Consider the following 17,709-nt stretch of genomic DNA (forward strand, 5'->3'; position numbering starts at 1 on the left):
CCTTCAACTTGCAATCATGTTTTTCCGAACACGAAGCATCTTTAGCTACGAAACTCATAATCCCTTCCTTCACAAGAACGATAGAAAGATCAAATAAAGATAAAGATGAGTTAAAATTCCGTAAGATAAAAAAGGAGGAATTAAGATCTAATTTAATGTTGTGTGGTTTCTGTTAGTATATTCATGCATAAACAAAGGGAAATCAAATTGTTCGGATCCTTAGAAAATAAGAATGATGAGTCTTTATCTTCATTGATTACCCTAAGTGGGACAGGCAAAATGATTTCTTCTGGTTCTGCAAAGACCACACGTATGATATAATAAGTGTAATGATCAAGGCACTAATATATCTCTTCTAAATGTGATCAGAAACTTAACATATGAGTAATGATGACTTTTACGAAACAAGAAAAGATTTATAGTACTATCACTCTATCAGAAATTTAAGGATTAATTGCATCAACATCCTTTGATTTATTAGTACCATATAGCAAATTGATCTCAAGAAACAATCAGACTTTTCCTACTTAATTTCCGAAAAATATTTAAGGAGACAGAATGCATTACAAATACTTAAATCCACCCATGTTACTAAAAAATAAATGTAATATATCTTTTTGCTACATAAATAAATAAACATATTAATAAAAAAAAATTAGCCGCTAAATTGTGTATATTAATATATATTTTAATTATTTTATAGAATTAAACTATTGTACAAAACATGGTGTTAAAAATGTTCTTTTTGAACAAGTGTTAGAATGGAGATACATCACAAATAAATTATTTGGTTTATGTATTTGAATGAATACTATAGTCTTACCAACCTAACATTTGTCCCTATAATAATACACTTTGTCTTCGAATACAAATTCCAATATTGATAAAGAGTTGTCCTTAATTTATGACAAGGATGGACTAAGTGGGAGGTCATGAGTCATGAGTCATGAGTCGTGGTTGTCTTTCTCTTGCATATGGAGTCTATAAAAATAGTTATAAATAATGATGGCAATCCCCATTCTAAACATTCTTGGTAACAAGAAGGACCTAACCGACAAGAGAGTTGTACTAGCATAAAAAAAACCAAGCAACCTAAACTGAGTTTGCGAAGGTGATTCATCATATAACTCTTTCCCAATCTATATTCTCTCTCCCCATTTCCCGCATATACAAAGAGCATACCTACTTTAATTTCTTTTGCTTTTCTTCTCCACTAACGAAAAAAGACTCACCCTTTTGCTTTTGCTTGTTTTTGGATTGTTGTAGATCCAAAAGAGATAAAGATAAAGATGATCCAAGAGCTGTTGGATGGTGCTAGTGCTAGTGTCATAGCAGGAGAAAGGAAAATCTCCATTAATGAAGGAAGAGGACTTCTTCTAACACCACCTACATCATCATCTCTTTCTTCCACAATAACTATCGCCACTACCACCGTTACTGCCACCACTACCACCGTCACTTCCTCGAGTTCAGAGAACCAGAACTTGAGGTGTCCCCGTTGTGATTCATCAAACACGAAGTTTTGTTACTACAACAACTACAACCTCACTCAGCCTCGCCACTTCTGCAAGACATGCCGTCGTTACTGGACCAAAGGTGGTGCTCTCAGGAATGTTCCCATCGGAGGTGGCTGCCGGAAAAACAAGAGCTCCGCCGCTGGCATGTCCAACTCGTTGGCGGCAAAGCAAACCGCCTCAAAGATGAAAGCGGTAGCATCAGAGTTTGGAAGGTCACCAGGATTCTTCGACCAAGAGCTTCCACAAACCCCAATCCTGTGGGGTTCACCGCAAAACACTCAACTGATGGCTTTACTAAGAGCTTCACAAAACCAAAATCAAAACCCTAACCCTAACCCTAGTCCCATGTCAATTGCTGTCAAAGAAGAAGGGAACTTAATGGGATCCCAGTCCCACATGATGACTGAGCCATTAAATGGGTTGATGAATCCTAGAACACTAGGCTATGATGGTGTTGGAGAATTTCCTTCACTTGGTCTATGCAGCTCTTTTTGGAGGAACAATCAAGATCAAAATCAACACCAAAACAACGGTTTTGTACTTGGAGAACATCAAAGTAGTGGAGTTCAAGAACTTTTCCACAAGCTCAGATCCTCTTCATCTGTTAATTATTGCTGCAGTGATAACTCACCAGTGTTTCTGGACAACGTGGCTTCTTCATCTTCTTTGTCCAACATTTTGGAGTCATCTTCAGTTTCTGCGAGTGAATTCGGGTGCTGGAATATTCCAACCCATTCCTGGTCAGATCTTCCCACAACCCATGGAGTATATCCTTAATTAACCACAATAACTAATTTCCTCTTTTTTGTTCACTGTTCAAAATTTCTTTTCACGCTAGATATATAGAACTCCTTAATTTATAGTTTATAGGTGTTAATCTGTATTTTAGAGTCTTCTATTTTGTGTTTGTTTGGTTGTTTTAGGGTGGATAATTTAAGAATATGTACGTGTAGGTAGCATTAGATTTTTTATCTAGCGTCTTTCTATATTCTGTATTTTGGTTAATGGTGTTGGTGGTGTGTTTAGCTTAATTCCCTCAAATGGTATTTCAAGAACTACCAGAGTTTGAAATGAATGGAAACATAACGTTTCTTAATTGCTTATTAGTGTTTCTGCATCTTTGCATTGTATTTCTTTTTCTACTTTGTTTTTCCTTTCTTTACTTTGCTCTCTCAAGTTTCTAATACAAATTCCAGCTTCTAAGACTATATGTTAGTGGCTATAAGAGGTGAGGGTCCTCTATAGAATAAATTAAAATATTTATAATAGTAAGCATCATCAGAAAATGCAAAGATTTAGGGTGTGTTGACGTTATATCAAAGGTAACAGTCAACCTCTAATTTTATAAGAGACTAAAAAATTGAGTAAAGCTGGTCTACAATAATATATGATCTTGGTAAACTAAAAAACTTTAGGGTTTAGGTGTTAAGAAGTGAAGGTGGTGGAGGCATGGTGGGCAGCATATGCTAGTGAAAGATTTTGTTTTGTTACGAGAAATCCATCGATGAATCTAATGCAAAAGCAGCCTTAGGAAAAAGTTTCCTCAAACAGCACTAGATTCTTCATGTTGCTTGTGAGCAATATCCACCAGCAGTTGGTTCTTGGCACAAACTTCACTGACTTTTTTTTTCTTTGATTAAGTAACACAAATTAACTTGTGTTGATCATTTTTAGTACTTTTTAATTTTTTTCCGTCATTGGACTAAATTTATTTACTTATTCCATTAATTAATTGTATTAAAAGGAGAAAAAAAAACCTCTCCTTTCGCACATGTATCACACACAACACAATTTTCTTCTGGAGCTAGCTAGTAGCTATCTGCCTATCTCATCATGCATTTTAGTACAACGAGTAATATTATGAGTCTATCTAACCAATTGAGAATCGAGAAAGTGACGCTATAACTATACGGTTCTGTAAGAAAATTTCAAGAAGTTAATCGTAACCAATCACAGATAATATTCTGTGTTAATGATATGGGCATAAAAACTTATTCATCAATCATGTTTGAGAAAACAAAAGGTGAGAATTCGTTTTTTTTTTTTTTATAACTAAAAGGCACTCTCGAATTGAGAATCATCACATGCAGTTTTATAAAAATACGTAAAGTATGATCGAGTAAACTTCTCTAAATATTTTTATAAAGGAAAAATAAGAAAAAAAAATGTAACAGTTTTTTTATAAATTAAAATTAATTTATTAATTTATAAACTATTTTGTAAAAAAAATCTACGAGCTTCACTTAAATTTTATTTTTAACTCATAAGTAGATTAATTTTAGTTTATAGAGAAATTTGTGTTAAAAAAAATTTTGTGTCCAAAATGTACTGAAATTCTTATTCATACATACCCGTAAAACAAATGGTCAGCGGGTATTTTGAATTCTTTAATTGAGAAACGAGCAGCACGAAATTTTGTTGCACGAATTAACTTAGCAAAAATATTTCGCAAAGATATATATCTTACAAACACCTATTTCACATCTTTCATTTTTTTTCTTTATTTCTCTATTGCGTCATATTTCATGTTATATCTATCATTTCTTACTAATTAGCATCTTATTTTTATTACTTAATTAAAATATGAAGACGTGCGATATAAGTAATTGTTTCGTGATACACATACGATATCACATTGGAAAGAAGAGAAATATTCTTTTTAAATCTACTTTACACTCTTAAATCCCCTTTACCGGGATTAAATTGTCGAGTCAACAAAAATTTTAATTAAGAAAAACTATTTAACATGTGAAGGTTGTGAAAACATATAACAAAAGTTCAAGTGGAATTAGTAGGTAAAGGTATTCATAAACTAAGAGCGTTTCTAACTGTAATCCCATGAGTCAAACTCATCATTTAACTTAACAAAAAATATATATTCATTCTATGTATTAAATATTAACGATTATTTTATATCAAAGTGTTTTAGAAGTTATTTTTTAACGGAATCATTTTGAAAAATTTATGTTTTATTTAATTTAATTTTTAATTTATTATATATTTATGAATAAAATTTTAATTTATTAAAATCAATTTAATAAAATTAAAAAATAATATTTTAAAGTAATATAAATATTTATTTTAAATTTTAAATATAATTTATATATTAAAATATAATATTTATTTTTATATAATTTATTGTAAATTTTAATTATATGTAATAAATAATTATCCTGTCAAGCGTAGATGCTAAAATAATAGTTTATAAAAATCGCCTAAAAGTTTAACCCATGATTACAATTTACAAACACGCATATCAGACGAGTCATGTTAAAGAGATTAATTTTGACATATATTGATGAAGTGGTCACCCAGATGCAACAAATCCATAACTTTTTTTCACAACTTAAACAGGTTTTTCATTGTCATCTATGTCAAGGATGTGATTGATGAGCATATTAAAAGCCACACTTTTTTTTTTTTAAATGAGATTTAATTTAAATTGGAGAATATTAAGAAAGGAAATTAATGAAAGCTTAGGGATGACAATCGACAAAAAAAAAAAAAAAAAAAACGGTTTTGAAAATTCAAAAATTTTGTTTATTTTTTTTTAACTATGATAAGTCCAACATAATTTATTTGATATTCAAAGTAAGAATTTAAACTTTAAACATTTTAATTAAAGGATAAAAATATCTACTATTTGTGTTAACCTGTTAACTTTACTTAAGTACAGTAAGACAAAATATATGAAATGCAGGTGGGGTAAGAGGTACAAAAATCTTAATTTAGAGATAAAATTTAAATAAATTTGAATACACTTTTTTATTTATGTAATTAATATACTATTTTTTAGTTTTAGTCCTTATATTTTTTTTATTTTAGTTCTCGTAATATATATATATTTATTTATAATATGTGAATTTTCTGTTTTTAATTCCTACTATTTTTCAAAGAAATTTATTCAAAAATGTATAAGTCAATTCCTATATATTAAATATAAAATCTTTCTTTTGTGCAAAAGTATTTTTTAGGGAGTATTCTTTAATAAGAGAGTTTTTAAGGATTTTTTTAACTTATCTGCTTCATAATTATTTGTAAATTAAATATTAATATTTTTAAAATAAATTAATAATAATTTTTTTATTATAATATAAACTATTTATTATAAATATAAAATATTATTTTAAATTTTTTAAGGATTTTTCTTGGACAAGAGAAATTTTAGGAATTCTTTTAACTTCTTATCTAATTTGATTTTTATTTATCCTAATTATTTAATATTTTTAAAATAAATTATAATACAATATAAATAATATTATGCTATAATATAAATTATTTATCATAAATCTTAAATATAATTTATATATTTAAAATTATCTAATTATACAAATTTTAAATATATTTTATATATTCAAACATAATATTTATTTGTATATTTTATTTATTATAAAATTTAATACATATAATAAATATTTAGCTCATGCATTACACAAACTAAAATATTAATATTAATAGGAACTAAAACAAAAATAAATATATTACAAAGATCAACATAAAATAATAAAGATAAATAAATAAATAAAATTTACCAGAACTATTTTAAGAATTAATTTCATAAGGACCAAATTAAAAGAGAAAGAGAGTATTATAGGAATGAAAATATATTTAAACCATTTAAATAATATATACTTCATCTGACAAGTGAAATTATTTTTTTATTCATCATAATTACTACAGCAATATCAAAGTTTGAATCTAACATCTTATACTATTCCAACACCCACCTTAAGTACATATGCCAATGGATGTGTTTGCAAGAGAGAACCCTCCGTATTGAGATTGTGTCTTCACCTTTTATTTCATGTTTGATTCTTTATTGAAATCACGTTCAATGTAAATCCACCAAGTCATTGTTTTTACGTTTAATTGATTTGGAAAATACACCAAGAGAAAACCAGACACACTATTAAACTCATGGAAAGAAGGGTAGTAATGTGGTATTGTTTCCCACCTTGGAATTTTTGTAATCCGTTTCCCATCCCATCCTAGCTAGCACTAGCAGTACCAATTCTAGTCAAATTTGGGCCTACAGGCAATGGACCGAAAGCCTTATTAAAGGATCCAGGATGCATAGTGAAGAGTGGCCCTAAATATTGAGAACAACAACACATGTAAAACAATTAGATACAAATAACGGTAATTACTTATTACACACCACCATTTATTCCTAACTCAAGCCCTTGTTTATGATGAAAATTGTAAATTGTGGAATAGTACCACTGGCCATGTGATGAGGAAAGGTTCATCAATTTTGTTAATGACATTCACATAATCACACGGATATGATCCTTAGTGACGGCCTCAATTGTAGGACATGATGATTGGCCAATAATAAGAATGTTCACTGAGGAAGTAAATAAATATTATTATACCCTTTGTTTTAGTATGAAAGAAAAGTATTGTAAACAAAGAAAAAATAATAACGATCAACCTCTTCAGGAACACCAAAAGAAATAGTTCCATCTGTAAAACAAACAAGGGTCTACTGCAAATGAATTAATAATAATAAAAGGCTCTCCCAAACCAAATCAGCACAAAATCTTCTAATCTAATGATTATAATTTCTTAATGTGCAATTCAGTGGTAGGTATTCTATTGATCTGGCAACCTGACCTCCCATTTAATTTATTTTAAGTATTAGCGCAAGGTGTTTTTACCCTGACAATAATAAGGTACTTTCAGTTTCGATCCTAATACTGAACGTTAAAACTCAGTTTGTTAGTTGATCAAGTTTAAATGAATTAAACCTAACCTGATTTCTTCACAACTTATAACTAAATAATTATGACATCAATTGTTAACACATAAACCAGCAATGAAAAATGAATACAACATTTCTTAAATGTACGCAAAACTATCCGAAATTTGGAGAAATTGACTTCTCCCTCTATATAAAGAAAAAGGAAAAAAATTATAGTTGTAGTCAAACCCTCATGACTATAAAATACACCAATAAATAGGAGGTTGATAGTTGATTATATACTAAGGGTGATGTCCAACAGCTTTGCCACAAAGCAGAACATTATTGGGAATGTCATATTCATTAGCAAGGCTGTGCTGTGCATTCCACACCCTAAGGTAAAACTGTTGCCCCAGATATTGCCTTTCCCATATTGCAGACCTTAAGTTCCACATGCCTTGGTTATCCAAAGATACATATATAGCAGTCCAGGATTTTGGATAAACCTACATTCATTTCAAGCACACCAGCTATGCATGTCAGAAAGAAACAAACAAATAGCCACGTTCTATAAATTATTATAAGTGTTTCTAAAGAAATGTCAACATAAGGAATAGGGAACTATCTTGTTTAGTTACCTGTGCAGTGTGTCTTGTCAGGGCATCCACTAGATTATAGGTTTTTCTACTGGCATCTGTCCACTGGCCAAAACCATGACTGCAATTGTGGCAATGAACATCATTAATAGGCTAATTCTAAATTGCTTCTACCAATAAAAAGTAAATCATCAATTTAGTTTCTGAAGTAACACCCTTTTTCCTAATATAGTCCATTTAATCCCTACTATGATATATTTTACTAATGATGAGGGACTAATTTGAAGGGTTTTTCAATACTTAAAGATCATGTAACATTATTTCTAATACTTTAAAAACTGTTTATATAATTTTGTTACTTACTAATTAGGAGAGGGAGTAATAGTTTAAGGACTAAATTGATAGTTTAATCATAAAAATATAGATTGATGGAAACAAAACTTATGAATAAGGAAGCTGACTTACCCGATGACCCAAAAATCGTAGCCATCAAGATGCCAAGATTGCATGGTGTTTTCGTTGTTCTGGAAAATAACCTCAATAAAATCATGGAGAGAAGTTTGCAACACTGAGGTGCCTATGTATCCAGGACCATTAGTGGGAGAGTTTTGAAGTAAATTCACACTGAAGATTCCGGGAATGTTGAAGTAATCAGCAAGCTTGAGAGGGGTATCGGGATTAAGATAGGAAACACTGTTAACAGCATAACGGAGCTTTCCATTAATCAAAGGTGCTGAATTGGCCAATTTAATTACTTTTGTAGGAGTAATCTTCCCATAATGGAATGACCCTTGTGGGTTAGGCCTAGCAGCATTTGCTGTCAGATTCCATCTGTAGGAATAATTAATTGAAAACAGATTAGAATCTATAAATAAATCAAAGCCAACTTAGAAAGGCTTTTTTTAATAATTTTTTTAGTGATCTCACCTATAGGTTCTAGCTTGCTTCATAGACCAGTCATAGTCATATTTACCAACTGGGGGAGCAGGCACGGGTCCTGATGCAGAGGAAAAGGAGTTTGAATAGTGTAGTACTGCAGTTGTAGTAAGTGGTGTCTCGGTAAATCTTGTTGAGGCAACAATGTAGTAGTCCTTTGGAGGCTGATTTAAGGTTACTAACACAGCAACTGATTGGCCAACATGCACATCAAGTGAATCATATAGGTTCTGAAGAGTGTGTGATCCTTCAACCTCAACTAATTTTAGGGTATGACCTTGAATTCTGAAGTTAATTGAGGTTGACAAGCCTACATTTGAGATCCTAAACATATAGGTTTTCCCTGAAAGAGAAGTGCAGATACTGTTGTCAGAAGCAATTTTAACAAAAGTAATGTATGGCTTAGACTTTGCACTTATTTGAACTATATCCTTTAAAAAACACAGGCTTACCCTGGTTACCGGTGAAGGTAGAATGAGGCTGGCCATTAATAAGGAGGCCATCAGGAAATGCAAGAGGTTTTCCTGAATCTAAAGTTTGCCTTAGTGTCTGCAAACAATAAGACAAAATGAATGAAGATAGAATGACAAGAAACAATAGGAACTTTAGTTTTCACTCCAATCTCAGATTTATGGAGGCAATTTTTTAAGCATGAAGGTATATTTTGAAATAGTATGTTCATGAGAAACAGTAAAAATAAAAAATTTTGTTTACCTTGTGGCTGGTCTTGTACCAATCACCAATGAGTAAAGTAAAATCTCCATCAGGGTTTGGGTAAGGGATTGGAATGACAGATCTATGATAAACATTGAGTCCTCCAAACCCTCCTGATGCTTTATGCAGTTGAGTTGATGGAAAGTATGTATATGTGCCAATCTGATCCTTGGCCTGAAACTTGTAAGTGTAATTTGAGTTTGGAGGAATGGGGCAGTTGGTTCCCAAAACTCCATCTTGCCATGAATTCTTCCTTTGTTTAATACCGTTCCTGTTTTATGATAACATTGTTAAACCGTGTCCTCAAAGAAAATCTCACAAGAAGATAGCATTAACAAGAACAGAAATTACAAATCTGTTTGTATGCTATTACCCAACATTTTGAAGCAAGGTGAGAAATTAAAAACAAAGTTTGATAAAGGACGACAGATATCTTAGAAATCTAGTGGACAGCAAAGCATCTCTTCTGGCTCCTTTAGGTAAATATGTCTTCTCTTTTTATAAATCTTAGGATATACCGTCAATGTAGAGAAAGATAAAACCACTATTGCTACAAAAAGTTGAAGCAACGAGACGATATTTGTGGAAGCTAAACAGAAAATGCTCCACATTACACAAATGACACCCTTTTTGTCCAACTCCGCCCATCCAAAATGTTGAAATGATGAGATCTATCACGATTAAGCAGCTAGAGACCACAGATTGCCATAAGTTTCAATCGGACAAATGAAAATGCATAGAAAGAAAACACAAGTTGATATATGCACAGAAGGGAGTGAATGCAGATTGCAGACCATAAAGCACATAATTCAAGTGAAGCAAGAGACACATAGAAGCATACCAAGTGAGTAGAAAAGGCTCATCCAGCTTGTTGATGAGGTTGAGAATTACATTGTCATTAGTTACCAAGTCAAGTCTAGGGCCAGGAAACTGACCATTGATAAGAATAACCTTCAAAAAACAAACACCAAAAACGTCAGAATTACTGAATCAGAGTTCCAAAGATATCTTAGATCCAACAAAAGCAGATTGGCAATTCACCTGCTGGGGACTACCCAGTGGAGAAATAGTCCCATAAGTCACCGTCCATGTGTAATACTTATATGCATCTTCTGCTTGTACAACAGACACACTCACTAAAGCAATAACAAGGCATAGCAAATGTAGCAAACTAGTGCTTCCCATATTGCCCACTGAAAAAGAAAAACACTATCATTATTTCACAGTTCAAACATCACTTAAGAGAAAATGAAAACAATGCTAGGAACTATGAACTGAAAATGAAACATTGTCATTGAGTTTCCACAAAAGGAAGCAATTTGGAAATGGAAACTACCAGATCTGGGTTCTGCAGGAAGAGTGACTCACTTACACCCACTTAGGTCAGTGCCGACTTTATATATAAAATAAAAACATGGAGAAACAAAAAATGATTGAACTAACCAATTGAGAGTTATTTTAATAATAAAGTGAGGATTTTGTTTGTTTAATAAGGTTGCAAATTGATCAGTCATATTCGGCGCGGTTAACTTAACGCGTTTCCGCGTTAGTTTGGAGTTGCTTCCAGCTAAAGAAAATACCATGTCACTGCCTCCTAGGATTTATCAATTATGGCGTCCCATTATTAAAATCAAACTTTCTTCCATACTTTCTCTCTCTCTTTCCCCCGTTGCGGTTTTAAGTTTTTCACTCGCTAACGTAACGTATGTAGTTTTTCAACCGTGTTCTAAACTCGGTACCTTCCCATTAGGGATGGCAACGGGGCGGGGCGGGTACGGGTTTCATGATACCCGTCCCCGTCCCCGCAAGTAAAACTCATCCCCATCCCCGTCTCCATACCCGTCGGGTATGGATTTTCATTCCCATTCCCGTCCCCGTCGGGTATCGGGTATACCCGTACCCGTACCCGTACCCGTACCCGTCAATTTTTTTATTTTTTTAAAAAAATAATATTTTTAAATTATTTTTTTTATTATATTATAATTATAATTAGGTTATTTTTTTATCTCACATTATAATAAATAATCATACATAAAAAAATATTAAATTTTTTTAATATAATTAAATTAAAAGTGAATATTAAATTAAAAATGAGAACGGGACGGGTACGGGTACGGGTACGGGGCGGGTAAGTACATACCCGTACTCGTACCCGTACTCGATTCAATATATCGGGTTTTACCCGTACCCGTACCCGTACCCGGTCAAACCGGGTATTCCCCATCAAAGTCAGGACGGGTACGGGTATATTTGTCATCCTACTTCCCATGTACAAGGAAACACGCTTCTACCCTTGCGAACATAGACGAATCGCAAAATTTTCTACCGAGTGTGTACCCATCTTTAATGCAATAAATAAATAAACAAATAAAAATTAGCATAAACTATGTAACAACTAATAATATAGATGTCAAGTAATTAAAGTGATTAACCAATTGTCAAAGGGGAAAAGCAGCACCGACAAGATTATTGTTTTGAATTTTGTTAGGTGTAGTTTGACAAAGATGCATTTTTTATTTATAGAATTTAATAAATACATCAAACTACGTCCATGTGATGTTAATAATATTTTTTTAGCCGTTTTAATTTAAAATGAAACTTATACTTACGTATTATAATTATATTTTATTTATATTTTATATATAGTTTAAATATTAAGAACTTATAAACAAATGTTATGCTTTTAATTTTAATGAGTATTGTAAAGTTATAATATATTTTTAATATTATTTTTAGATTATTTAATTATTGGTATTACTAATCTCACCCTATTCAACATAAATTTAATCATTAAAATTTAAAACTTAAAGCGGTGCCTAGATGAGTTGAATGGCCGCTACATTTTAAAAACACTTGGTTACACTTACATTACATGTTCTTAGGTCTATTGCCCCCACCTACGCTATATTCAAAGGATAATATGATGGATGAAATGAAAAATGGAAGAAAGGTGGTCCAGGCCCACTAAGGATGGGGCACACATATGACGAGACATCCAACAAAATTTTACACCACTTTTTTTCCCCGCAATTTGCGTCAATTTTTACAATTTTTAAAGATTAAATTGTAATTTCCATCTCTCAATAATATTTAATTTGTAATATTGATACATTTATTTTTAATTTCTCAATTTTATACGGTCTATAATTTTGATTTTACTTCATTTATTGATTATTAAAATTATAATAATGTTGATCATAACTTGACATTAAATAAATGATATAATAATTAATATTTAATACATTTAGATTAAATTATGCTTTTAACTTCTATTATTATCTCATTTTTATTATGTTATACCATTTTTATGAGATAAAAATAGATTAAAAGTAAATTTTAATAAATATTTTTAAATAGTAATAATCATATTATTTATTTAATATTATTTCATGATCAACATTTTAATTTTAATAATCAATGGATAAAAATTTAACGAGAATATTAAAATTATAAATTTTATAAAATTGAGAGACTAGAAATATGTAATTAAAAATTAAAAGATCAAAAATTATATATTTCATATTATAAGAGAATTTATAAAAGATTATTTACTATATAATGTTTTAAAATTTTGAACGGGAAATATTTTTGCACCATTTGTTACTATTTGCATTATTCTTTAAATGATGTTGTTTGTTGTTGTGTATGTGTATTTTATTCTAATGTTAAATGGAAAAATACTAAATGTCACTAGACTTTTGTTGTATAAATATTATGAGACTTTTTCTTCCACGGTTTTTCATGAATTACAGGATGATTGGTGAATCACTTCTAATTATCTCATTGGTACACTTTTGTGATTTCATTCTCGTTGCAATATGTTGTAGTGAAAATGTTAAATAATAAATATGTTTACGCTGGGTGACATTTAAAATATGAATGGCTTGCTCGGGATAATATTAATTGCAATATAAGACTGTTTAGGCACTTGAGCAATTATTAAATGCTGAAATTACCATTTCTGCAAACGATGCTAAGGATGGAAGAACATACCATGTGACAAATTAAGTACTTGTTCGACATGACATTTAGTTTAACTGTGGGGACATATGACTGTAGATATGGTGCATATATCATTGAATATATGTGTAACAATGTTAGTTACATCATTCCAAACTTAACCAATGATGAGTAGAAAATGAACCAAGTTTGTGTTTTGTCGATTAATAATTACTAGCACGTTATTGGACTTGTTAACCAAGTTTTATGTTACACGTTGTACATTACTGTTGCTCAATTGTTCATTTATCATGATTAATTGATCATTCATCATCACCCTGAATATATATTTTTTCGCCACTTCATTTGTTACTTTTTTATTTTCTTCCTTCACATGCTACACCTCTTACCTCTAATGGTTTGATTTATATAAAATGTCATTGTTAGCTAAAAGAATGCAAAAAAGTAGACGACGTAGCCCTGAATGTTTCAGGGTTTCCATGTCTCCTCAGAGTCCTTACACGTGTAAGCCATGCATACACGTACAAAATTATCCTTTCGGCAATCACCTTCACACTATTATTTGAAGGGGAAAGTAGCTACCTTGGACATCATCTTCATTTCATCACAACCTTTCCCTAGAAGCAAAAGCAGAAACAACATTAATTTGACCACCCCCTCTTACTCCTCAGGTAATTTATTTGATCGATAATGGTTTATAATCTCTACGTATAGTATTTAGAGATGAAAAATTGAAATCCTTTTGATTCAACTATGCACTTTAATTTGGTGGTGTAGATGTTTACAATGCATATTGTGAATGATGTAGTCCAGTGGAGAAGTATAAGAATTAAATGCAACCATTATTGTAGCGGCAACATATAACATGGGTGTTGATGGAAGTATGTGGATTCAACTTCCTATTTGTTATATCTCCAGAGTGGCCATACTCCTTGTTGCTTCAATCACTAGTACAAAAATGACTTTTAAAATTGGGGTTTCAAAATCGGTCATAAAACAACCGATTTTAAAAGTAACGCGGTGACAATTTTGTAAATAATGACATTACTTTTAAAATCGGCTACGTTATGACCGATTTTAAAAGTCTCTGATGCTACTTTTAAAATCGGCTCTTGAACAGCTGATTTTAAAAGTATCACTTTTAAAATCGGTTATTGAACAGTCGATTTTAAAAGTAGCATCAGAGACTTAATCTATACTATCTCTGCTCCCATTCTCCCCCTAACTCCATTCTCTACTCTTTGGCTTCAATAGTTCATATATTCTTCTCTTTACTCTCTCGGGCTCTCATCTGAAGTGTGCAGCTTCTCATTTTCTCGGAAGAATACAACATCAAGGTAACATTCTCGTCTCATATCTCTTATTTCGTTATTACTGAGCGAATTTTGAGTCTGGAACGGTCCCAGAACGGCCCGTTCTGCAAGCAGAATAGCCTGTACTGCAAGTAAAACGGGCCGTACTGCAAGCAGAACGGACTGTACTGCAAGCAGAACGGCTGTGCTGCTTGCAGAACGGGCCGTTCTGGGGTCGTTCTGGGGTCGTTCCAGACTAAAGTTTTAGACATTTTTCAGGTGAGTTCATGTGCACAGGGTGATTTTCATTATCTAACAAGGAGGATTTTGCAGGTGACTATTCTTGAAAATGTATACTGGAAGGAATTTGGACTTCTTGTATTTGTTTGGGTTTCATTCCTTGTACTACAGATTGCCAAGGTTTGCTTTTTCATATCTATTGCTAAGTAATAATTCACACCATAAAGTTTATCTAACTCGAGACCAATAATCTCCCATTGACAGGAAACCTACACGAGTACTTGTTCAATGTTATATTGGGTACTGAACTTGTTACAGGTAATTTGGTTACTCTCATACAAGTGTTTGCTTTTGTTGATTGCTCATGACATGACATAGTGCTTATGTTAAATGTAGATCTGAGTGTCTGTTACAATAATATCTGGAAAGCGTTTCAACTTTGAAGCATGTTTTCTATATATGTATCATGCAAGTTCCAATCTCAATTGGGGAAACTGCATATGAGGTAGCTGCATTGTTCTAAATTTTAAGTTTCCATTTTATCATGTTTTAAGAGTTACTTCTAATTGTTCTAAATTTTCTTAACAGATATTTATAGATCGATCACCATTGTTGCTAGAAGATATAAACACCATTAGGGAGTAATGGGCTACATTTTTCATTGAAACATTGGCTAGCTACGAGTTATGTTTATAGTTTTACTCATTTTGTAGTTTAGGATGCATCATAATTTGTAAGTTACTTTGATTACATATATGGTTGACATTTACTAACTCTTGTCATTTGTATATAATTTGGTATATTAAAAACATATGAATTGTCTAGTATTTTATTAATTTGCAGGTTGATGTTAAAAGTTAGACTTTTAATATCGGTCATGCCATGACCGATTTTAAAAGTCTCACTTTTAACATCGGTCACTGTTGACCGATTTTAAAAGTCTCACTTTTAACATCGGTCAGCAACTGATATTAAAAGTCTCATTTTTTTAAATCGGCTCTTTTAAAATCGGTCAGAGAACCGATTTTAAAAGTAAAAAATGGTCGATTTTAAAAGTGTTTTTTTCACTAGTGAATATCAATTCATGTATGCTAATATGCTTACAAGTGAGCACCCTTCATTGGTTTCTGTGCTTCTAATGTAAAATTTTGTGTTAATTGTTATATGGAAGATTCTTCCTCATCACCTACCCATAGTAACTAGCTATTTTTAGGGAGTCATCCAACTTATTGAGGTTAGAATTGACGGAAGAAATAACTACAAGTGTGTTTGGAAATTAAAAAGTTGAGTCGAACGTAATCCACTTTTCCCTTGAACCATATTGTTTTAGTATGCATATAAAAGTCTCACGGTTCGGGTTGGAGTGCAAGCACCCAATATTTTGATGTGCAAGTACATCAGTGGGAATGACAGTTTCATTAACTTGAGTGAAGAATATTAGATTAAGAACAAGCACTAATACAAAAAGAATAATTTATGTCGGTTATTTTAAGCTTTTTACGTCAGAAAAAGATTCGACGTTAATGCGGGAGACATAAATTTACGTCAGACATTCACAAGAGCCGATGTAAAAAGGTTGTAAATAAAAAAATATATATAACGAGTGCAAGCAAAACGGACCGTTCTGCTTGGAAAACGGCCTGTTCTCCTTGGAGATCCACTTGAACGCGAAGAATTTTTTCCTTGATATTAACTAATATATTAACAAAGGATGATCCACCCAAACGCGAAGAAGAGGATAATATTAACTAATATATTAATAGATCAATACATACATTTATTTTCAACAAATTAGCTAATATATTAAGAAAGGATTTTTCAAACTAACCTCAAACGTGAGCTCAATGCAATCGGTCAAAAAGTCAAGAATCACCCAAACACTCAAACGTACACTCAGATGCAATACACTCAAACGAAATGTTAACTCAGAAGACTCGATTTGCACATACACTCAAAGCTCTGTTGTTTAAATATTGACGCGCGCGCGAAGAAATTTGAAATTTATAGATATTTTACGTTGGACCTCATAGGGGCTGGTGTAAATTGGAAAATCTACGTCGGACACAAGCTATATCCGACGCAGATTTTCAAATTTACGTCAGCTCCTATGAGATTCGACATAAAAAATTGATTATAATTATAAAAATGCCACTGCATTTTTTTAACGTCAAATTTTCTTTATCCGATAAGAATACAGTAATGTAAACGTCATATTTTGTACTATTGATCTTCACTATGTAACGACCCGGCTGGTCACTACACACACACCACTGTACACCGGAAACGCCAGACAGAAAGGACAAGTATATAAATATAGGATCTAGAATATAAATATATACAAAGTCTCTATCCGACTAGAGTTAGAGTGTACAACACAAAGTCCAATCAATGCTACTATCCCAAGTAGCTACATAACAAAATAGTCACAAAAACGATCAGCTCTACTGGTCCACCGAAGACTCATCCTTAGACGCCCACCTATCCCTGCTCTGCTCCCATACATAGTATGATCATCGCAGTCCAATATCATGGAGACAACAAAAGGGTAAGCTAGTGTAACTAAAATTCAACATACAAATATATATATATATATATATATATATATATATATATATATATCAATATAAATAAACAACAGATACAATTATCAGCACACTTATACAGCTTATACCACTCAACAATATCAGCACCGCAATGCGGCAATATCAGCACTGCCTTAGCGGTTAGAATCAGCACCCATATGTGGCTAACAACAGCACCGACTTAGCGGC

General features: G+C 31.9%; 2 protein-coding genes and 1 long non-coding RNA gene across 3 annotated transcripts; 2 read left to right on the forward strand and 1 right to left on the reverse strand.

Annotated features, from left to right (window-relative positions):
* The first annotated feature begins 916 nt into the window (after positions 1-916).
* Positions 917-2,620, forward strand: LOC109801121 (uncharacterized). The gene is made up of 2 exons (XM_020362119.3): positions 917-1,111; positions 1,267-2,620. The coding sequence occupies exon 2, from the start codon at positions 1,290-1,292 to the stop codon at positions 2,292-2,294; it is 1,005 nt and encodes a 334-aa protein (XP_020217708.1). The 5' UTR covers positions 917-1,111; positions 1,267-1,289; the 3' UTR covers positions 2,295-2,620.
* A 4,716-nt stretch (positions 2,621-7,336) lies between these two features.
* SKS15 (SKU5 similar 15) lies at positions 7,337-10,939 on the reverse strand. The gene is made up of 9 exons (XM_020360964.3): positions 10,783-10,939; positions 10,488-10,639; positions 10,288-10,397; positions 9,447-9,717; positions 9,185-9,281; positions 8,724-9,075; positions 8,262-8,627; positions 7,839-7,917; positions 7,337-7,706 (listed from the first exon to the last, which is right to left on the reverse strand). Exons 2-9 carry the CDS (start codon positions 10,629-10,631, stop codon positions 7,503-7,505), a joined length of 1,623 nt encoding a protein of 540 aa, XP_020216553.1. The 5' UTR covers positions 10,632-10,639; positions 10,783-10,939; the 3' UTR covers positions 7,337-7,502.
* A 2,073-nt stretch (positions 10,940-13,012) lies between these two features.
* Positions 13,013-16,847, forward strand: LOC109799953 (uncharacterized). Its single transcript, XR_002239914.3, has 6 exons — positions 13,013-14,077; positions 14,661-14,743; positions 15,032-15,118; positions 15,203-15,256; positions 15,335-15,443; positions 15,527-16,847. It is a non-coding gene; the product is annotated as an uncharacterized LOC109799953 (long non-coding RNA).
* The last annotated feature ends 862 nt before the right edge of the window (positions 16,848-17,709 follow it).

This window comes from Cajanus cajan, chromosome 11, assembly GCF_000230855.2.
Source record: "Cajanus cajan strain Asha chromosome 11, NIPB_CcT2T_4, whole genome shotgun sequence".
In the NCBI taxonomy this organism is placed as follows: Eukaryota; Viridiplantae; Streptophyta; class Magnoliopsida; order Fabales; family Fabaceae; genus Cajanus; species Cajanus cajan.